Below are 23,871 nucleotides of genomic sequence, written 5' to 3'. Positions count from 1 at the left end.
AAGTTTATATAAAATAAAACACTTAAAATTTATGTTGTTGTGATATTTATTCTTTTATTTATAAGTTAATAAAGATACAGCTGTTGGTCAGGAGAGGATCCCTGTTGTGCATATCAGAATTACTAAGCTTTAAATTCCTTTACTGCTATATACTTTGGCACCTCGTCAGCCAAATAATCACAGGACATGTATGGTCAGGTTCTGTTTGTGTTTTGAAGGTTCTTTCTGCCCATTGTTCATCATTCTTCTTCATTCTTAATAGAATTTTTCATGAGACCAGTCAATGATAAGTTTTGTCTAAACAGTTTAAAAGATTTATTACAGAAGAATCTGTTTCAGTGCTCCTCCGTGTCACTGCTAAACTATGGAGTGGCTTGGGTTTTCTTTCTTTGGGGGTAGGGTGGTGGTTTCACTTCAAGATGACTCATAAATTGTAGAGGCACACTTTAGGATTTTCTATTCACTTCATGGTTGTGAAAATGAAATACTTGGCACACAGGCAAACCAAAAGAGTTTTTACTGAGTACCTGCCCTTTTCTAGTTGGATAAGAGCAACATTTGTAAATAGCTCTTAACATCGTTTTTATACATAGTATAATTATATGAGTAGTTACTTCATGGTTATTGAATGAATGGATGAAGAAAACCCTAACAGATCTAGATAATGTAACTCCCGAGAACCAGGAATGTTGATCTGAACTTGTTCGTCTAACATAGAACCAGTAACAACTGGCGCTTAATTTTTTTTTTTTTTTTTTTAATTTCTTTTAGGAAATTCCCTGGCAATCCAGTGATTTGGACTCCGTGCTCTCACTGCAGAGGGCCTGGGTTCATTCTCTTATTGGGGAACTAAAATCCCACAAGCCGCTCAGCAGCCTCCAGAAAAAAAAAAAAATTTTTTTTTTATTCTGATGTTGGTATCTAATTTTCTTTCTTTACTCCACTACTGGGTATGTGGCTTCTTCTAAGTTAATATTTTTAAAGCTCTGTTTCTTTGCTTACTTAGAATAATGAATTAGACTCTAAACTTAAGACTCTGAATTTTTTATCAAGTAGAGAAATTTTTCCTAAACTAATGAAAGTATAAAATTAATGCCTTATAAATGTCCATAACCTACTTTGTCTGGAGGAAATAAACATTATTCCCATTTCAAGGTTTGGAAATGAAAAGCTATGATTGAGAGGAGGAGGCAAACAGGAGAGGTTCTTCCAGTCTAGTGGAGAAATGGCTCTAAAGCATGATCAGAGGCTACAGAGTAGAACAAAACCTTTAGGAAGTCTTTTGAATATAGCTCTTTAAAGAGATAAATCAAAGTTGACTGAGGGCATCATCTTTACTTGATACTTACAAAACTAAAATTTTCCGAATTGATTATTTCTAAGGACAGAAAAAGTCTGCATCCTTGGTTAGTTTCACAGTGAATATCTGTTTACCATTGTTAAATGGGTTATAAATAAAATACTTTTTTCCTTAATATAATCTAAAAATAATTTAAGATCGCAGTAGTTCCATTATTCACAGCCATGTGCTCTTATCCTGTCTCCCTCCCAAGTACAGTGAAGTATGTCTTTGTCTCTACAGTATTACCATTAATGAAGTTCTTCATGGGGAAAGAAATTTTTACTATGAACTGAAATAGGGTTTTTGTTTTTTGTTTTTTACTGGGTTTTAATTACCTCCTATTCTAGTAATTTAGAGCTTTTATAGACATCAGTTTATTGTGCCAAGCCCAGTTGCCCCTAGAGGGAGTATAAATTTAGGTAAAGGAGCCAGGGGTTAAACAAGTGTTGAAGGAGAAGGGGTGGGAGAAAGGGAAAACTTTATCTTGGCTCTACATTACTAAATCATGATCTTTTGTTAGTCTCTCTAGTTTATCAAAACACGTCTGTCTTTTCTTCTCTTCAGCCCTGCACTTCTAGATCCTTTGCCTGTATTAACTTGCTTCAGATTGTAAGCCTAACTTATACTTAAACTACCCCAAGTATGTGAACTTTCCCCCAGAACTCTGAGCTCTCTCTCTTAGAGTTGGTGTCTTATTTTCCCGTAATTCTTATTTATTTATTCTAATGCTTGTTTTTTATCTCTCCTAGATTTTTTTTTTTTTTTTGCATTTTTCCCACATACCCTTTGCTCACATTTTTACTGTAGGAAAGTTGAAATACACATTGTTGGAAATGAGTGAAAATAATTTTTAGCCATCATCAGGTTATTAATAGCAGCTCTTCTCTGTTTACATATGTTTAAAAGTTACAGCCATTTAAATTCTTGATTGCTACAAGCCCCAATTCATGTGCACCTTTGAGTCAGCAGAATAGGTATTCTTTCTGTTGTACAATGAGAAGACGGACTTTCAAGACATTGCATTAATTGTTAGTGCCAGGATTCACAGAAATTTAGAGCATGAGGAAACCCAGTGAAGATTTTAGAGGAATTTAAGGTTCATCTATAAAATGTTATTTTTATGAGATCACCAGATTAAATAAGTTGTAGGTTAGAACTCAAATTTCCTAACTCCTAATACACTATTTTTTCATAATTTTTCTTGTCCCAAGATAAAAAGCTTTTATGTTGCTGTAAAACGGCAGTGTTTTTCCTCAATATCTCAGTTTGGATTGGAAATGGAAGATAAGCATATAATGTAGCTGCCACATTAGTTCTCAAACAAGTTGGTCATTTATATACAACAAGTTGTATATTTATTGCATTCTTAACTATTCTGTGATTTAAAAATTAAGTTGAAGGTAATAATCACCAAAAAGTCTTGTCAGATACTTTCCCCATCTTCTCTTTTTACTGTTTAGTCATTCAAAAGTAAGAAATTTAAATAAAGAGTATTTAAGAATAAATTCAGCTTATATGTATAACAAAATTTTGAATAATCAGATTCAGAAATTAAATCTTAAAATTAATGGTTATTTCCTTTTAACTAACCCTTATTGAATATTTCTCTGACATGTTTTCTTCTTAACTGAGTTGGGTTTATTGGCCTGTTAAAAGTCTTCTACTGCTTTTAGAGTTATTCTGTTAATCTGTTGATTTTTAATTTAATATTATGTAATAGTTTAAATATTAGGGTAGTAGATTTGACTGAACACATTGGTTTCAGAATGCATTTTAGAAGCTTGTGTTTTTAGTGAACCCCCGTTTAAAGGTTATTGCTTTCAGAAAGAAAAAATTTGGTTAATTGTGGCTTCTGGCTACTTAAAGAGTTTAGAGAATAGAGTTGTCTTGTATACAGACTTTTATTTAGTATTCCAGTGAAGGAGGATCCTAATAATTTCATAGTAACAATATTGTGTTAGCAGCCTGATAGCCAAAGCTCTGAAAAAGAAACCAGACCTAGGAGGTGAAGAATCTAGGGAGTATTTAAGTTGATTCTAGAATAGTAAGTTGTGGCTAATAAGTTGAAAATAATCATTACCCTCTCTTAAAAGATTAATATCACTGCCTTTGAGAAAAGTGGGCCTTGCAAACTGTAACTCAGCCTACCTTCTATGCCAGCCTAAGCGGGAAGAGATTATCTCTTTTTCTGTAATACGTGCCTACTTTTAACATACTGAGTTTAACATAATTTCAAAAATACCTATAAAATATACCTTTCTGGCCCTTAATAAATAAGATAAATTGTGCATAATTCATCTTTACTCTGAAATCTCATAATTTTGCCCTAGATTTCAAAGTGATTTTAAAACTTAGGAAAGCCACTATAGCTCAGAACATATATTTATGAGGATGAAGGAAAAAGGTGTAAAATTTCAATGTAAGTAAGTACCTTGCTGATAACATGAGAATTCATAAAATAAAAGCAATTTCAATGTTTTATTTCACATTGAATGATAGAGGATAGATATAAAGCCAGAGGAACTAAAAAGGGACACCATGAGAAAATGGCATGGTTGTATATGTCTAAATATATATTCACTTACATGCTTTGTCAGAGACCAAAATTTAGGAAGAAATTTGACTTTCTGGTGGTTTGTGGAGAGAGCTGATCAGAGACTGCTTCTTGGCTAAGTTTCTGTCTGCATAGGCTGTTAACAATTGTTTCTCTGGCAGCAGATCTTGTTCATCAGGATTGCATCATTTCTGGGAGAATGGCCAAGGTCCACAGCCACAGTACAAAGACTGTCTGAAGCATATGAGGCCTGTTCTTTTTCTGAAGCGGCACTCCTCTTCCTGCCAGTCCTCTTCACAGGATTACTGAAGCAGATTTGTTCTGAATTTCTTTCATCGGATTGGCTGTTTATTGGACTCTTGTCTCCCAGCTGCTTCCGGCTCACCTGGCTGATGCAATTTCTTTTTCTGAAATCTCTGTTGGAGTTGTTCTTAAAACACTTATTGTCTGTCTTCTCTGAGAGTGACCTGACAGATCACATGGGTCTTGTGCTTTCAGCAAGTCATATAGAGAAGAGACTGTCAGAATGACAAATACAGAGACTATTGACCATTTCTGAACCCAATTAAAAAGACAGGAGTAATTATAAACCATTTCTGGCATGTTCTTAACAGCCTTTTCCTTAGAAACTGTATGTATCAATAAATGGTGATTTCTCAAAGAGTACTCAGGACTGGGAGACCAGCTGGTTGTGTTTTTAAGTCTAAGAATTTAATACTATTCCTAGGGGTTCTGGAGGAGTGTTCTGATTGTAGTTAAATTGAAATTCCAGAGCATTTGTTGTTGCTAAAGGAGTGTATTTCTTCCTTGATGTAATTTCTTCCTTTTGTTTACTGTTACCCTCATGCTTTTCATTTTTATGACTTCCCTGGTGGGTCAGACGGTAAAGCATCTGCCTACAATACAGGAGACCTGGGTTCGATCCCTGGGTCAGGAAGATCCTCTGGAGAAGGAAACAGCAACCCACTCCAGTACTCTTGGCTGGAGAATCCCATGGATGGAGGAGCGTGGCAGGCTACAGTCCATGGGGTCACAAAGAGTCAGACACGACTGAGCCACTTCACTTCACTTCACCCTCAGGCCTTTCATTTGTATAGTTCTGAGTATGGTCTTTTAAAATGGTTTCTAAAGAATAGTTTATTTTCCAGTTTTTAATAAAGTTAGAAATCCATAAGATATCAGCATAAAGAACATTTACTGCTTGGTACTGGAATCCCTCAAACAACTATTTTCACATATATGATATATTAACACTTCAGATATTGATACCCTTTTCAGTTAAATTGACTTTGTCCCCCTCCCCAAAATCCTGGGTCATCACCTGTTTTCCTTTTCAGAGTGTAGAAAGCAAATTAAAGCTCTGTTTTCTACACTTCTTCCATTGTGTAGTTGAGAAATTGACTCTTGTCAGTCTTTCTGTAGTAGGATAAGAGGATGGAGAGATGTGTTGGGGGAGGAAAAGAGTAATGTGAGCTTTAATAGATGATGGTGAATCCCTGTTTGACTGGAGAATCACATGAACTTGATTAAAGAAAAGCCTGTGAGTTTAGGAATGGGTCAGGAAAGAAGCATCTTCTCAGAGAGAGAAAACGAATCCTTTGAGAAATGGAAGAGAATTCTAATTGGATGGAAAGAAAAGGATCACCCAGAGACAGTACTTACCACTTAACTCAAAGACAGTTGCCATTTCTACCTTTTATTTAGGTTCTGGGTTTACAGGAAAATAATGTAACAAGGTTAAAGGACAAAGATAAATCACTAGATGGAACATAGTATGGTAAACAAGGCAGAATACAGAAATGAAACAAAATTGCCATTAAAATATTATTTCTCTAGAATTCCATGCTGTGTGTCCATCTTTGTTATTTCTATCTATACTAATTTGTTTCTTAACTTTTTCTAGGTCTTCACAGCTTCTGGCAGATAATTTTGGGGGACTTCATATTCAGAGGTCTATAAAAAGGTGACTGAGCCAAGTAAATTCTTTTGTTTTAACTTTTGCACTTCAATGAATACTAAAACTTTAATTTTGATATAATAGTGATCATAATTTATTCAGCAAATATTCTCAAAAATTTCTGTGCCAGGAAATATTCTCAAATACTTGTTCTAGACTTTGGATCTATAGCAGAGGATAAAACACAGAAATCCTTGTCCTAATTGAGTTTATATTTTGGTAGTAATAGAGACAAATTAACAAGTAAAAGAAATCTTGAAACTGTTCCACAAAGAGATGTTAATTCTTATCACTCTTTCTAGGACATATCTCCAAACTGTATGATAAGTTAGTAACTGCTATAACTACTAAACTTTGTAAACTGTAGTAGGAACCTGTTGTCTTACGTTATAAAACTAGAGTAATTATAATTACATATTGCATATAGATAATGTTAGAAGTTCTTCAGTGAACTTTTAATAGCTACATTTTACATGTTATGTAGAAGAGGAACTAGGCTCAGGGTTATATGAGAAGTTTGGTTTTGCCATCTTTTTTATTATTATTAAAAAGGCCCAATATTATAAAAGTATTACTTGAAGCAAAATAACCATGCTAATCTAAAATGCCTTCATCAGAAGAGTGGGAATGGTCATGTAGAATTACAAAAAAGTTTTCTTTTATCTAGACACCTGCATTTTTTTAATGGTTATATAACAGTAATGGCTATGACAGGATTTTTTAGTGGTGTTGAGTAATTGGGGGTTGGGTTCTTTACTGAAGTATAACACGTGATTCGGATTCCAGTATTGGTCAAGGGTAATATTATTATTAGATTGCGTTCTGGTTATTAAGTAGCCTTTGGATTTTTTGTTTTTAATTCGAGAATTATACAGTGATATCAAATAAAGAAAGAGTTGTAACCAACAGCTCCCAAAGTTCAAAAATACCCTTTTGGACTTACTTGATAAGTATTCTCTCTTCTGTTTTTTGTAGATTTTATTTCAGTTTCCCAGAGGCTCAGAGGGTATACAGATCTACTCTGTTTGAATATATTGTTAGGGAAAAGAAACATTTATGTGTAGGATGGGCCCCAAAGCAGAAAGTTATGCTAGCCACTTTTTTTTTTTTTTTTACAAGCTGTAAGGACAATAGATAGGAAGATCTTCCTTTTTCATTTCAGTCTCAAGTCGAATATGTCACCCCAAGTTGAGTAGGAGCAAGTGTACTGCCACACCCAGATTTTGGAGAGTCCTGGAGAAGGCAATGGCAACCCACTCCAGTATTCTAGCCTGGAAAATCCCATGGATGGAGGAGCCTGGTAGGCTGCAGTCCATGGGGTTGCACAGAGTCGGACACGACCGAGCGACTTCACTTTCACTTTTCCTTTCATACATTGGAGAAGGAAATGGCAACCCACTCCAGTGTTCTTGCCTGGAGAACCCCAGGGACGGGGGAGCCTGGCAGGCTGCCGTCTGTGGGGTCACACAGAGTCGGACACGACTGAAGCGACTTAGCAGCAGATCCATTGGTGAGATACAGCTCTTTCAAGTGTAGATGCCAGGGAGGACTACTTAGTTTACAGCTGTTCTAGCACTTTAAAATAATGATATAAAAGAAGAATATTATTTTTATGTGTTTTTAAAAATCTTGGCCTGATTCACTGTTCACAGTTGGTTTTCTTTTCCACATTAATTTGCTTCATATTTCAAAATAAGAGTCAAGCGTCTCAGATCGTCTTAATCATTTTAAAATTTGTATTAATCTCCTGGATTGACTCAATTAATATGCTATTACTTTTCATTTGATTTAATTTTTTAGTGTAAATAATCATTTACTACTGTGTTATTTGTCTTATCATGAATCAGTATATCATGACTTCTTACTATATATTTTTTTCTTTTTTTGAAAACCTTTGTTAACCTGAACCTTAACAGTCAAATTGAGTTTCTTTCCTCCCACATAAATTACTTCTTGTTACATTCTTTTAATGATTTTTTTTTAACAAAGCTGTAAAATCACTAATGTAAAAATCAGAGTACACTTTTTCCCTTTGCACCATACTTCCAAGTCTGTTAATCTAATTTTGTTTGTTTATATTACTGAGTTTGTCTTTCTGTTCCCAAATTCCACTGGCTGTGGTCACCAGTTCAGGGTATCCTCACTGCTTTTCCATGCAGTGTTTTCTCATTTTTATCATGAAACGGTACACTTGATGTCTTATGTGTTTATTCGTACATAGTGGTGGGTATCACCTTACAAATATAGTTAACCATTACGTCTTCTCCCCAAATTATAGTTATTAAAAAAAGTGTAAAAGTGTAAAAGGGTATTCTGTGTCAAAAGAAGGCAATAAAAAGCAGCTATTTTCAGTCAAATATAAATAAATTGATCACTTTTATTATCCTATTTAATTTGGAAGGAATAACATTAAACTGTGATAATTCTTTTGACCATTATCTGACTTAAAACTCATTAGTTAGGTCCTAGAACATCTTGTTTGATAAGCAGTTGTGAATGGGAGAAATGTGCTCATTGATGAGCAGACTATCTAACTTTTTCCTTTATCTGAAAAGAAAAAAAATGGAAATGAAAAGAGAGCATGATTTTTGTTACCTCACTTTGTGGAACATTAATGCAGAGCATAGTAAACACGGACAATGCTGATTCCTTGTATTTTATATCTATCCCTTAAAAACTTCATTCAAAAAAATAGAAAAATATTCATTAGCGTTTGCAATAAATTTAAAGACCTATCTGGTTACTAGATATTTTCATTTTCTGTGCTAGGATTCCTCATGTCCATAACATGTTGGTTGAGGCTCTGCAGCTCACCCCCACTCTCAGAGTGGCCAGTCTCCAATAATTGGACCCCGTGATTTCCACTCTCTGCTGTGTTGGACGTCATGAGCATTGCAATCCCTCTGGGAGTCACCACACCAGATACATCCTACTCAGATATGGCTGCTGGATCAGAGTAAGTGCTGCTTCCTAGGTAGTAGGTACATTACCAGTTTGTATCAAGACAAATTTCTTATGGGCATCTAATAGTAAATATGTAGTATTTTCTATACCCAAGCCTAGCCCATTATAAATGACATTAGACCGTTCCCTTTCCCCTGTAGAAGCTGGAGTCAAAAAAGAATTAGAAGGGGGAGGAAAAGAATTTGGGAGGGGGGAGGTATTTCTGAGTAAATAATTAAGAGGACTAAATTTTCGAGATAGTGATTATTTTCATTTGTTTTGATGGGTAAGGAAGACAAGTAGGTGTCACTACCTGCTTCTGTAGAGTTAATGATTATCTGATGAATGGAGGATAAGGAGGAGTTCTCTCCTGCTGATTTTCCTTGAAGGCCTCTTCCTATGTACTTCTCATTATTCTAGAGTAAAGGGGCTGCTACTGTATGGGCAGGTTACTTAGACCTTCTGATATTTGGGATAGAAAATGTGGAAAGCAGTGTCACCTGTTTTTTATAATATTCATTGCCTAGAAAGAGGACCTTCAGAATCAGTGGTACCAAACTTTTTTTTCAGCTAAGAGCAGCTTTAGGAATTCAGAATTTGTCGAAAAGTCCAATCCCTAAAATAGACTCTCAGTTCTTGAAGAATTTAAATGCCAAATGGCAATGAAGGTAGGCCTTCATTATAAAACTTTATATATTATTCACAGTTTTAAAATTTTTAGCCTTTTGTATCCCTTCTCTTTTAAGTTGTCCGAGATTCCCCCTGCTCACAGATTCCCCCTCTTGTCCTTTTACCTCCCTTGTACCCAATCTTCCTTGCTTACAGAAAGGAAGTGGAAGCCCCCTACCTTTCAAGACGAAGTGGCACTACACCAGGATGTGAAAGTCCAGCGAAAGAGACCCAAGGGGCCTAGGGGGCAGCACACCCCCAGAAGCCAAGTCTATTCCAGGCAGTACCAGGGATTAGGGTCTGGGCTGGAAAAATCCTGGTGTTTTGAATATGTTCAGGTCCAGTTCAGACTCTTGATCCCACAGCCACTTCTTGAGTGAGGTGGGTGTTGCTCTAATTCCCCTGTTTCTCTTGCCATTTTCACAGTCCCTGGGGATTCTTTCCCCTTCAGCAAAGTAAAGAAACTGTTCCAAAACTCTGGGTTCAACTGCATCCCTGATAATAGTGGTTTTCTTCCTAAAAACTGAGAATATTAGTAAAGAGCATGTGTATTTCTTCACAAAGCCACCTAGAATAACTGTTTGATGACTTCCTTAAAGAGGAAGACTTAAAATGAAGCTACCCTAAGACGCAGTCTGTTATATTCTGGGGTAGTCTGTAATTGAAAGCAGTTTTTGGCCTTATTCCCATATAAAAAAGAAGATGGAGGGTGGGGGGTGGGAAAGGGTGGATTGTGTTACTTCCAGAGCCCTTTTTGTTGTTTTGTTTTGTTTTTATTTTTTTGCATGCCAAAGAGATTTAGTTACACCAATAGCTGAAGCTTCCAATTTTATAACTGTTTCCCAAAGTACTTAAAAACTTAACTGCATCAATAGGTAATTGTATAATGTTAATGGATTTATATAAAGTCAACCACTAGCCTCCTATAAGGAATGACTAACAAACTGTATAGGTAGACAACTCTAACATTTGTGAGAAATTTCAACAACAGCAAAAAAATTCAGTGTTGATTAACTCAGTAAGATTGGGATTAGTAGCTAAGAAAAAGACCTAAAACAATTATTCTTAAAACATGTATTTTTCCCAGAGTACAGAGGTGACTACCCATAATTGTTGCTTAGGGAGTCCAGAAATAATTACAGAATCAAAAAATGTTTCTGGCCTAAAAATTTGACTGCAATGTTTCTATCGCCTGAAACATTTTCATCTTTGATCTCCAGACAGATTTCCACTACTGTAGTCATACCTAATTTTTCAGTGTTTCATTTTGTATCCCTACAAGGCAAGAGAGTGTCAACACTTAGCTTATATACCGTTCTGTTAAATTGTTAATGATATTTGTTAATGCTTCATTATGCGTATGTCACTGTCACGCATATTCCACCATTCTGGGCACTCTGAGATTAAACCTGGTATTAAGGGCAATATATTCAACTAAGTAAAAAGACCTAGACCTTACTTTATGGGATTTTAAATCTGATGGCAGTGGTCTACATTATGTTTTGTTTTTGTTTTTGTTTTTTTGTATATTTGTAGGAAAACCTCTAGATGTAACAATAGAAGGAAAGACTTTTCAGAGTATACTGTCCTGCCATAAATGAATTTCAGAGGTAGTGTTACAACAACAGGTTGCACATTGTACTGAAACACAATTGATGGAGTATATCTGTTGTGAGCATGCCTTCTGTGTATGTGCCCAACTGTCATAGAAGTTTAAACACAGGGGAAGAAAGGCTACAATTACATTTGCATAAAATAATTGGCTAATAAAGAGATACAAACCTAATACTCAAATTCTTTATCAGTATTTTAAAATATAGAGAAGATCTGGTATATGTATATATGTCAAGGAATATCCTAGGAAATCATGGAGTTACCTGTCAATGTGTAATTATGCATTTAATCTGTAACCAGTATGGAAATTGCAAAGTTTCCTCATCAAAAGATATGAGCTTAAATTTTAGTATTTGTCACACATAAATAATATATTAATGCTATGCTTAACTACAAAGTATTATGACAATGGGATGGCCTTTTAACCTACACAATATACATTTTATTTTTATTCCCTAGACTTGCACATGAAGTGCATATGTTCATATTTACCCAGTTTGGAGATGGGTAAGATACAACCAGCATAGCTCCATCTCCATGGCCATCTTTTATCTCATGCCACTTTCTTTTATCCCGTCCAAAAAAAAAAAATCCATTTCTAATAAACAGCTGTCATGTTTCACCCCATGTGTTCAGTGGTACAAAATCTCTTACATAAAATATGTACAGCTCTTTGAAATACTTATTTATGTAGTAAATTAACAATGCTGTATAAAGTTATTACTTTCTCTTAACTGTCCATCATAGAAACTAAATTCTACCTTCATTTTATTAATGCTTGTTTGCCTTTGGTTTCATTTAGGAAACTCCACCTGTTTCCTAATAATCAGAGCTGATTGCCTCTCAGTGAGCCATATTCAGATCATCTATTTCTCAAGAATACTGACCTGCATTCTTGATGTATTCCGCCCCCACCCCTGCCCAGTTCCCATCTTGCAGACACTCTTTAAGTAATAAAATGCATGCACTTCACTAACAGAGAATACTTTCCTATGTCTAAAGTTCTTCTTCACCTAGAAATTACCTTTGCTGTTATTTATAAGATCCCTTCTCAGTTTTGGAGCATATAACTGGGTGAGTTGGATACATATCTCAGAATTTTCTTTTATCCCTCACTTCTTAGCTGACATTCACCACATTGAACTGCACACTTTGTTCCCACCAAGTCCTGTATTATATATATTTCCAAGCAGGAAAAATGTTTATTACGTGAAACAAACAGTATTCATTATTTGCTTCCCTAAAAGACCCTTTGATCCATCACCAAGACTGAGTTATGTGTGTCTTTGGAGTTTCTAATTTGTGAATCTCAGTGCTAGAGTGCTAGTTAATTTAAATGACAGATAATCCATTATTCAGTTTTGCAAAGTCAAACAGTTGCATTCCTTAATTATGTTTCAGAATTCTCCAAAACCTAACCAGTTACCTAAGCAATCAGTTAAGTTCTTTTTGCCCCAGAAATTGAATTTTGTCCTTAGCCACCTCTATCTTTTTATTATCAAATAAGGGCTACATTAAATTTCTTAACTTAAAACACATTTATAATTATTTTATATTAATAAATTGTGCTTAAACAGTTATTTTCCACTCAGTGTCGGTACAGAAAGCTACTCAACCAAGCTTCTCAATAAGCCTGGTTATTTAAGATCTTACATCATTTTCTTTAAAGGAAGAAAGTTACCCTGGTTTCCCAACTAGTTAGGTATAGTGGAAAGAGCACAGACTTTGGAGTCACATTGACTGTGTGACCTTGGTAAAGTTATATAATCTCACCACCTCAACTTCACATTCTGTAAAAATGGGGTGCTCTTTACCATCTTTAGTAGTTGCAGAGTAAACAATACTATAAATCTCCTAGAAAATAATAGACAATTCAGAATGGTACTTAGTACTACTGTTGTTATTTGTCACTAGAATAAACTTCTGAGTGCAGTTTTGATTAGTTTGAAGTTCTGTGGTATTACCATGCAGCTATTAAATAATTGTGTCCTTGATATGCTTGCATGTCATTGGTGGATGAGAAATTATTATTCTTAATATGTGGAAGGTGTTTGGGGGTTCATCAAGATGAGAGGTATGATAAATATAAGATGCCATTGTTTTTACCTGTACTTTCTTCAGGGTATCCTGTCTTGGTAGTGAATGGAAGAGGGCCTGGTCCCTGGGGCAGTGCAGAAGGCACTTTCATCATCTCACTCACTGCAAATGTCATGTGAGGTTTCATGGAAGTATTAAGAGATCCAATTAAGAAGAATAGTTCTGAGTCTAAACCAGCCCAGAGTGGCTTCTCTAGGGGAAACTCCCTGCTCAGCTGGTACGTTTGTGTTTGTCATTAGGGACACCTTGTATCCCAGGTGCCTGCTTTGAGACATCTGCCTATACTGGCTTCATGTTACACACAAATCCACATTTAATAACACTCCTACTGTTATTTATAGGCTTAGTTACGTTGATGACATTGTTTCACTGAGTTCTTTCTCTTACTCTAGTGGCTGGTGGTTGTGGAAAGAGGAGGGGTTAGAATGGGAAGTTAAGTCTTAGTTTAAGGAAAGATTAGGTGTTATGCTATCATGCATTGCTTTTCGCCTTTGTGCAGCCCTGAATCTGTGGAGGCTAGTCCAGCAGTTAATGAGAAGAGCGTGTATTCCACTCATAATTATGGGACCACTCAGAGGCATGGGTGTCGAGGACTGCCTTATGCTGTGAGTATGCATTTATTTCTCTCCAGAGCAGTGATCTTCCTGGAGTGTAATCCATTCTTATACATTGTGACTTTCTTGAAATGTTTATATGCAGCATGACGAAGTTGCCCCTTTTGCACTTCCCTGCCTCCAGCGGACGTCTAGCCCTGCATCATTGTTCTTGTTTTTATGTCCCAGTTGACCTTGGCATTTTGTTTTATCACTTTCCTGGTTGAAGCCAAAAAACGAAGGGTACTACTTTCTTCTTTCTTTCCATATGTACCATACTTTAGGGGAGAGAGGGGCCAGTGTTTGGACACTGTTGATTTAAAAAATCTTATTTTCAGGATCATAATTACGGAGCCCCTCCTCCTCCGACACCTCCTGCTTCTCCCCCTGTCCAGACGATCATCCCTCGTTCTGACCTGAATGGCCTGCCGTCGCCCGTAGAGGAACGCTGTGGAGACAGCCCGAACTCTGAAGGAGAGACTGTTCCTTCCTGGTGTCCTTGTGGTCTTTCTCAGGATGGCTTCCTTCTCAACTGTGACAAGTGCAGGTAAGATCGTGTTCCATCTAAATCCAACCCTGGGTTACTGGGATTAGGGTTTCTTATTAGTAGGGAAAAGCTCAAAGTATTCTTTCTTGTGTTTGTTAATGTAGATGATTCCTTAGTGCTCCTTGGCTCGAATTCTCTGCACTAGGTGAGAATTGCTGACAACAAGGAATGAGAGATTGATCTTAAAGCTATTGAATTTGATATGAAATTTAATGTCCTGGAAACATTTGGTAGGTGGGAGGAAGGGGGTAGTATATGCAGAGATACTTCTCCCATGTGTGCGATGATGTGCTGCATGCTCTTGGAAGGACTACTTTAAGTTTGTTTTCCCTCTTTAGGGGAATGAGCAGGGGGAAGGTTATTAGACTTCATCGGCGGAAGCAGGACAACATATCAGGTGAGCCAAAGATGGGTTAGGCCCATGTTTTGACACATACTATTTTTTGGTTTTAATATTCGTCCTAAGAACCCCTCTTGAAAGTTCCCATGAAAAAAAAAAGAAAGTTCCCATGATCCCCAGCTCTTTTCATGGACAGTCATTGAAGTCTTCTCAAAAACCATAGTAATTCTGTTGTTATGAATTAATTGTATCCAGAATCAACAGTTTAGGCCTATACTAATCAAAATATTGCCTGTGAGTGCACACACACACCTAAGAACAGATCTTTTTCTGTGTTACATACATATCAAGGCAAGGGAGCTTGGGGACTGAATTCAAGGCGGGAAGTACATATAGAGAATAGAGTTTGTGTGCTTAGTGAGAAAGATACAGATAGAATTTTGTTTTCATATGGATTGTGGTATTTATGTTCTAATAGAGTTAGTAGAAGTAATGACTTACTGAGTATGGGCTAGATCTAAAGGAATGAGCTGTTTTTTAATGCACTTAGGATTCTTATGCACTGTGAACTGACCTTTTTCCAGGTGGGGATAGCAGTGCAACAGAAAGCTGGGATGAGGAGCTTTCTCCTTCCACTGTGTTGTATACAGCAACACAGCACACACCTACAAGCATCACTTTAACTGTTAGAAGAACCAAACCCAAGAAGCGGAAAAAGAGTCCAGAGAAGGGTCGTGCAGCACCAAAGACGAAGAAAATCAAGGTATGGAGGGTAAAAGTATCTTAAATAGAAATATATCTGAAATAGCCCAAATGTTGGATAAAGAATACACCAAAGAAATACATTTAAGAAATTTGATCCAGATGTTTGATGGGCCACTTCTGCTCTGTTTGCGAAAATCAGCTAATCTTTGTTACGAACATACAGATCAACCTCTTTTCTGCCACTCCATACCATCACAACTGGCACATAGTTTCTTTTACTACAACCCCACATCCCAGGTATGAAATCCCAGCCCACCTGGCACAAGTCCGTGTGTACAGCTGCCTCCAGTCTAGGCTTCCACTGTCCTAAAGTATCTCCTGCCTCCTCAACCCCAAAACCCAGTCTGAAATTCTTGTGCTGTACATGCCCACTTCATGTTGTTGGTTGATTGTTTTTTCCCTTGTTTCAAAAAATTCAGGAAACGTCTCTTGAACGGTCTAGGCTTACTCAGTGTTGTGGTCACTTTCCTGTATTCTCAACTAAAAAGTCTCCAGAAGAAACCTCTTCTGTTTTGTGTTCTTTCTTCCCCATCACAGCAACTTTGTTGCTTCTAGGTGACTTGCCCACCCCTTATTAAGGGGATTGGTCTTTATTTCCTTCTTAATTTCAAACTCGTAAACCTGTAGCCTTACTTAATATTTTTATATACTTTTTCTTTTAGTGTCAGGGGTACATATAGGATTTAAGTGATGCATGCTCTTCCCTGTTAATTACCTAATTTCAGAGTGGAAAGTATTGTTATTAGCCTCAGAGTTCACTGGCCTTATGCCACCCCTATTCTTGACAATAGTGTGGGGAATTCCATTGTATTTGTTACCTAGAGTAAACGGGACAGACTAGAACACTAGTTCTTGCCTTAGTTTTAGTCTCAGATAGGTGTAACTGTCATTCTTGGTACCAAGTTTTGTTTTGTTCTACTTGTTTTCCTCTTTGGGATAGGCATTTCGAGAGGGATCCCGGAAGTCCTTGCGGATGAAGGTAAGGGGTCTTCTTCTCTGATGCTGTGTTTTACTTCACTGTGATCTTGCATTTTGGTCAGCTTCTTTCCTGACATTGATGGTCTGGGAATCTTGGACTTTGCTTTTTGTTAGTTTTTAATTGTTGCCATTCAGATTTCATAGAGCCTTTCTCCAAAGTGGATTTTCTTGGCCATTTTCTAAAATATTTTTTCCTTTCTGTAATCAGGCTTTGTTTACTGGTTTTTCATTAGCTGCTTTTCTTGGGGTACAGGGTAAGTGACATTTTGCCAAACAAAATGAGGTTGATGTTTGGCCTCCATCTGATTGGCCTCCATCTGAGGAGTGAAGTTTTTCTGTTGATAGGGGATCTCTTGTGCACTCACCCTAGCATCATGTACACTTTAATCACCAGTTGGAAGGATAAATTTCATCAGTAGGAAAGTAGTAGTGTTGATGAGAATTATTCTTACTGGAATTACTTACTTTTGAGCTGTTTTCTCCTGGCATATCTACTTGGTATAGAAGACTCAGGTGATGTTAGTGTACTTCTTTTCTTTAGTTATCAAGTAAAAGCTTATGAGACATGATTTCAGATAGTGGTTGGATAATAGAGAAATTATGTACAATATTTAAAGAAACTTTCAGCTGATGAAGAGTTTGCCCAAAGGAAATTTGAATATACTGTCTGATATCTTCCTTTACCTATTTGTTTATGTAGAAGGATAGTGTACCTCCCAAACCATTACTTATGGCTTCAAAGTATTCAATTAGAATTAAGGTCTAGTTTAGTTCTGTAAGTATTCGTATATCTGGATGTGTAAATGATATAAAAGCAGAATCTTTGTTATTGACCATTATAGGGTAAACATTAAACTCTTTTAGTGAGGATAAGCTTTCTTAGGAAATATAGATGTAATACACATTTATATGTGGAACACCAAATTGACTCATTTAAAAAGATCATTATAAAAAGGTAGCACTTTTTATAAAATTAGAAGGCCTCACCTTGCATATGCCCATAAACAGACTTGTAAATAGCTGTATAAAAGATGGGAGAGGACTTAGAGCCCAAGACCACCAGAATCCTGGAATGTCTTGGAACACAGTTATTGTTTCTTTGCTAGATCGTTCTCCTGTAAGGAGACCGTTGCTCAGGGACCTTAAATAGATTTATGGGGCAGACATAGCCCTGATCCCAGGTGTTAAACGCTTTTCTTTTTTATCAGCTATTGTAACTTGCCTCTAGAAGTTTGAAACTTTCTGAAAGCTATTGACTGGCTCTCCCAGAAAACTACATGTTAACCCCAAATATTGCTTGCAGTTTTTGAGATGTTGACAGATAGCTCCATAAGCATGTTAAAATTTAAATAATTAAAAATTACTGGTTTATTTTGATTCTTGTATCATAATTCTGAGTTATAAATTCTGTACTCAGAGTTAATTGTTACTAAGAACCTTATCAAAGATCTGAGTGGGAACCATAGCATAAGAATGAGAAGAATCCATCATTTGGCTTTTTAACCCCAAAGTTGAATTTCCCTACTGGAAGCTGGTCTAAACCAGGGTTTTTCAACCTCAACACTGTTTGAGCCAACAACATTTGAACCAAATAATTCCTTGTAGGGATCAGAGCTGTCTTTTGCATTACAGCAGGCTGTGTAGCATCATCCCTAGCATTTACTAAGTGCCAACAAAGCCACATATTAATCAAAAATAACTTTAGGTATTACCAAAAGTCTTCTTGGGGGTTGAGAACCGTTGCTCTAAACCCACTGAGATGGCATCTCCAGTACTCAGAACAGGATAGCAGACTAGACAAGAGTTGTGTTAGTGAACAATAGCTAAAACTATGGCACAGGCTTCCAGTATACATTGTTTGACAAGTCAGAAGTTTAGTGATCACTACTGGATGCTTAAACCTGGGAATTCTATTGGGGCACCCCTAATCCCCAGTCTAATAAACTCCCTTAAAGTCTTAAGTTTTGCACTTTTTCTTTTGCTCAGCTGCTACTGTCCACCTCAAGCAGGCAGTATTCTGTTCTCAATGTGTTGGCCTTAGGTGTTTGTTAGATCCTTTTGTTTATTGTTCATCCTTTTGGAATCTAGTGAGTAATGTGGAAAACAGTGGTATTAAATTTTTCCTTCCATTTTGCTATTCCTTGGGGGAAGGATAGTAGAGAATAGTCAATCAAAACTCGTGACATAGAAATGAAAGAAAGCGATTGTTACAATGGGTGTGTTTTCTCTCATTCGTGGAAACCATATTTAATTTTTGTATACCTGTTTTTGCAAGTTTAAAGTCGACATGGATTTATAAGTAGCTTTGGTATTAGTGTCTTTTCCTTCTAGTCATCACTAGTGTGAAATCATCACTATCAGTGTTTGTTTTGTTTTCTGATAACACCTTAAGTCCTGAACAGGAGAATTTATATCAGACTTGAGCTGTGGAGGAGGAGAATATATATCAGACTTCAGCTGTGTCTGTATGTCAGAAGCACATAAAGTATTTAGGAAGATGTTGACAAGATATGATAATATTTCCTCAGTACTGTACTGTCACAGAGGGCAGCGGTTTTCCAAGTGAAGTGTAGCAGATTATAAGCATTTCCTACACTGCATCTACCCATGCCCCTCCCCCACCTTACCTCTTCATTGTGTGGCTGTTTTGCAGTGTCATAAATAGCATGCTAGAAAGATATACTGAATGATAGCTTTTTCTGTGGGAAGCAAGATTATGAGTTACTTACTTACTTGGGTCACATGTAGCTTTTAAGTGAAGATATATTAATTGTATAATAAGACATGCAAAAACATACTCCTGGATAGTAGTAAAACTACCAATTTGAAATGTCACACTGATGTTTGATAAATATTGAAAACTTAAGCAATGTGAGTATTTTGAAGTATCACTATTGTTCATTTTTATGAAGATTTTCTTACAAACTTGATGTCATTCTTCTGATAAATTTGGTTTTTATGATGTAAAGATGGTCATAAAATCGTAGTGATGGGATGGAATTGCAATCCAGATTGATTTCTTACTTTATAAATGAACTTTATAAACTGAACCTCCCAGCTTACTGGTAATAAAACCATGATAGAAGCCAGATCCTGACTTCCCAGGCCATTGCTCTTATGCCACACAACTGCCAAGTGAAAACTAATTTTCTCTGAATGTTTAGCCTGGCAGTCCCCCAGCCCACCCCTTCTCATCCCATCCTGTCCTTTTCATGGACTCTCCTAATCTACTTGACCTTTGTTCTCTACAGAATTCTCCTTCTGAGGCACAAAATTTAGATGAGAATACAACTGAGGGATGGGAAAATCGGATAAGATTATGGACTGATCAGTATGAAGAAGCCTTCACTAATCAGTACAGTGCAGATGTACAGAACGCCCTTGAACAACATCTACACTCTAACAAGGAATTTGTGGGCAAACCTGCTGTTTTAGACACTATTAATAAGACTGAATTGGCCTGTAATAATACAGTTATTGGGTCCCAAATGCAGGTAAGGATCAAAGGGTTAAAGACTCCTAATTAGTTGAGATTTTAAGAACTCAGGAAAAGGACATATTTTGAAATTAGCCTATCTTTCAGATGTATAAGGCCTTAGGGTAACAAAGTAGCCATCTATTGAGAAGCATCTTTAACCAAAAGCAAGTTTTGGTCACTTGAAAACTGTTCAGATACATACTTTAAGATATATATCTTTATTAAAAACAGATAAATTAGGATCTAGGAAATTTATACTGCCTCAGTAGAAATTATTAAGATTAATGGAAACCTAAGTTCTTACATTACACATAGAGCCACTAAAGTTTTAGTCATATTTTTCTTAGATTTTTTTTTTTTTTCTTTTCTTTGGGGGTAAGGGAGTGGCAAGTTCACTATACAGAACCTATTTCCTAGAAATACTAAGATTTTATCAAATTTTAAAATGTCTCATCATTGAGCTAAATAACATAGACAAGTAAAACCTAAAAGTATTAGTGCCTTTCCTGCAGTTAAGAGATAATTTAAGTGTCTGCTTAGCTCCTGTTGATATCATCTAATGTTAATATTCTGATTTTATTCAGCTACAATTGGGAAGAGTCACTCGTGTTCAGAAGCACCGGAAGATCCTGAGGGCTGCAAGAGATTTGGCTTTGGACACTCTTATAATAGAGTATCGAGGCAAAGTCATGTTACGGCAGCAATTTGAGGTCAATGGGCATTTCTTCAAAAAGTAAGACATCATTCATTAAGTATTAAGGGCTAAAGTGGGTCTAACTGAGCAGTATAGCTGTAAAAGCTATCCTTGTGGGTAGGATGCTCTTGCAGGAAAACTCACGCCTCTCTGCTATTTGTAGAGAAGTGCAAATAAATCTGCAAGTTGTTTAATCTGTGAAGTGGTGATGACTCCTTTCTAAACAAAGCATTCCTTGCTTTGTGCTTATTCTTTAATCAAAAGCAGACAAGCATGAGATGTTTTCTAAGTTTAGGCATTGCAGAGGGCTATCCCTCTTCTGTCATCATATGCTTCATATTTGAAATCATGGGGTAGCCTTTTTATTTCCATTGAGAATTACAGGAATTTTAATTATATTCCTAGACCATACCCCTTTGTGCTCTTCTACTCAAAATTCAATGGTGTAGAGATGTGTGTGGACGCACGTACTTTCGGTAATGATGCTCGATTCATCAGAAGATCATGTACACCAAATGCAGAGGTAAGATTTCTGTAGCAACTTCTCTTTAAATGGAACCACCAAAAGGACAAGTCAACTAAAGAAACAGTCTGAAAACCATCCAGATTAAGGTCTGTAGATGGTGGTTATAATCTTTCATTGTAAGAGATGAAAATCAAAAATAATGGTTTATTTATTCTGACAGGATGAGGTCAAGGAGTGGATTTTTTTTAGAGAAGGCAAAAATGCAAAAAAACAAGTTGGGATTTGCTAAAGAGAAAGAGCTAGGCTGGACAGGATGTCAGTGAGGTTATATTAAAAAATTGCCATACAAAAGATGTATCATTGGGCCAAAACTAAGGTGTGTGGTTTCATTTTTTAGATTTTAGGTGATCAGGTTGAAGGAGTGATTCTAGACATTTCTAAAGTTGATTATTTGGTGCATAATGAACACGCCCACATCAACTGCAGCGAGAAAATCCACAGAGCTTTTTTTATAGACTAAGAATTTTAATTTTTTGGTACAGCTGAAAACAGCTTTAAGATGTAGATCAGTGTTCTTACTCTGATTGCTAACATCTGAAAATTTCTTTATTTCAAGAAATATCATAAATTTTCAAGCAATTACTATATGATAGTATCAAATGGAATAACAGACTACCATAACTAAGTGAGGAAATATTATTTGAGTAAAAGGTTTTTTTTTTCCTCTTACGGAAAGTTTCTATTATTTTTGATAAATCATAATCATTAGCCTTGTTCACACAGGTGCGACACATGATTGCAGATGGGATGATTCATCTCTGTATCTATGCTGTTTCTGCTATCACCAAGGATGCTGAGGTCACCATAGCATTTGATTATGAGTACAGTAACTGGTAAGATCTCAGCCTTTCCTAACATGAGTGGCCTTGTCTTACACTTTAAGCTGTTCTTTCTGTTCAGTCTGCTTTTCTGCCTTGCCATTTCCTTTTTTTTTTTTTTTTAACCTTTTGTTTTCATAAGTAATGCATTTTCTGCCTAGAAATCATGGAGGGAAAGACAGAATGAGGGTGTTGTGTTTTAAGAGAGACAGGTACATAGTGTGATAACTGCTTACCAGTCTTCTAACCAAGGGTGTTTTGGCCTTTGCCTCTATGTAGCAAGAATAACAGAAAGAGTATGTATGTAACACTCCTAGAAATTACAGTAGTTATCTGTTGTTACACACACAGCTATTGTACCAACTATCATACAAAATAAGAATCTAAAGATTCACCTCATCCACTCACATCATCCACTCAGATCCTCCACTAGAATCCAGCTGTATATGACAATGCAGAAAAACAGATAGTAAGTCACAGATGATTATGTGATGGGTTTTGTAAAATGACTGCTTCTTTTGCCTTGATCCTTTTAGGCAATAGGGTCTATGTAGTAAACCGATGTCCGGCACAGGTATATGTGTGGTACATGAAGAAAAGGTATTAATAATAAGTAGGGAATCAGTAGGCAAGAGTGAGGACATGGTGAAGGCAGACACAAGGTAAGTATGACTACTTCAGACTCTGTCGCGGATTCACTGCCTTTAAATAGCACAAAGACAGTTGGGAGAACTGAATTTAGTGAGGACTTGCTTTCCTGTCCACTGAGTGAGTTTGGGTTATATAGAGAAATGGCAGAATATTGAAAATATTTATAGGACTCTCTCAATGACTCTGTTCAACTTGTTCAAAGATAATACCAAAGGAAATTGCTATACTAAGATTTCAAGATAATGAATAGATAATATAACTGATTTTCAAGGGTACTGAGACACGCACTTTTGGTTGTTTCTTTGGAGCAGTAATTATAAAGTGGACTGTGCATGTCACAAGGGGAACCGGAATTGCCCTATACAAAAAAGGAATCCCAATGCTGCAGAACCACCACTCCCACCTCCTCCAAGCCTACCTACCATTGGAGCAGAGACGAGACGTAGAAAAGCACGACGGAAAGAGCTAGAGATGGAGCAGCAGAATGAGGCCCCTGAAGAGGATAACAGCCAGCAACCAGAGCAAGCTCCTGAGAAAGTAACTGTATCCAGTGACCATGAGGTAATCTTCCCTGGTCAGAAGATGTTGCTATGGTGTTGATCCTCTTCATATGAAGAGGATCCCAGCTTGCTACATGTTGTTTTATGTAGGGAATCTATGTTAACACTTAATACCCTTCATATCAAGGTGGGTATGCATTCATTCATTCATTCTGTTTTTGTATTTTTTTTTTTTTTTTTTAAAAAAAACAATGTCAGGAGCATCCTTTTGGGTACTTACCAGGTTTCAGTGCAGTGAATTGTATTTATCATCTGTTTTTACCATGTGACCCCCATATAAGTAACACTAAAGCACTGGAAATTGTTTCTACAGAGTTTTAAGCTCCCAGGGAAAAACCAGGGGTTGAGTTTTTTCCTAGTTTAAGAATACAGCTGAATATCGCCTCTGTCTTAAAGGAAATAGACAATCCAGAAGAAAAAGCAGAAGAGGAGAAAGAAGAGGTTGCAGATGACCAGGAGAGCCCAGCTCATAACAGGAGGGTGGGTACCTTCTAACATCTTTTTGTTCCTGCTGATTCCTGCTACCTATGGCATGTGAGCCCCTTCAGAATTTATATCATTTTATTTCTTCAGTAAGTTACTATACCATCACCTTTAGGTCACAGTTTGGGTTTTTTCTCTAAAGTAGATTTTATAAAAATGTTTATAAAAATGTTTATTTTTTACACAGACACACATATAGTTCTCTAGTGGCTATTATCTGTTGATGGTTTTAAGAGGTTTCTTACTGACAGTCTGGTTTAAA

General features: G+C 36.5%; 1 protein-coding gene across 14 annotated transcripts in view; it reads left to right on the top strand.

Moving 5' to 3' along the window:
- Positions 1-23,871, top strand: part of SETD5 (SET domain containing 5) — a 79,234-nt gene that overhangs the window by 27,479 nt on the left and 27,884 nt on the right. For 2 of the 14 annotated variants that reach the window (XM_059879739.1, XM_015459435.3), the window contains exons 2-16: positions 5,800-5,859; positions 8,623-8,809; positions 9,622-9,846; positions 13,201-13,393; positions 13,676-13,781; positions 14,108-14,316; positions 14,655-14,713; positions 15,241-15,419; positions 16,362-16,400; positions 19,651-19,893; positions 20,462-20,610; positions 20,977-21,094; positions 21,821-21,930; positions 22,878-23,127; positions 23,523-23,606. In XM_059879739.1, the coding sequence (XP_059735722.1) occupies positions 13,302-13,393; positions 13,676-13,781; positions 14,108-14,316; positions 14,655-14,713; positions 15,241-15,419; positions 16,362-16,400; positions 19,651-19,893; positions 20,462-20,610; positions 20,977-21,094; positions 21,821-21,930; positions 22,878-23,127; positions 23,523-23,606 (1,638 nt within the window). In that variant the 5' untranslated portion in view covers positions 5,800-5,859; positions 8,623-8,809; positions 9,622-9,846; positions 13,201-13,301. Of the gene's footprint in view, positions 1-771; positions 951-5,799; positions 5,860-8,622; positions 8,810-9,366; positions 9,465-9,621; positions 9,847-13,200; positions 13,394-13,675; positions 13,782-14,107; positions 14,317-14,420; positions 14,462-14,654; positions 14,714-15,240; positions 15,420-16,361; positions 16,401-19,650; positions 19,894-20,461; positions 20,611-20,976; positions 21,095-21,820; positions 21,931-22,877; positions 23,128-23,522; positions 23,607-23,871 lie in introns of those variants that run through there. The other 12 variants (XM_024982826.2, XM_059879736.1, XM_059879740.1 and 9 more) reach the window with 12 other exon arrangements.

The sequence above is a fragment of the Bos taurus genome, chromosome 22 (genome assembly GCF_002263795.3).
Source record: "Bos taurus isolate L1 Dominette 01449 registration number 42190680 breed Hereford chromosome 22, ARS-UCD2.0, whole genome shotgun sequence".
Lineage (NCBI taxonomy): Eukaryota > Metazoa > Chordata > Mammalia > Artiodactyla > Bovidae > Bos > Bos taurus.
This window is presented reverse-complemented; position numbering and strand designations above follow the sequence as displayed.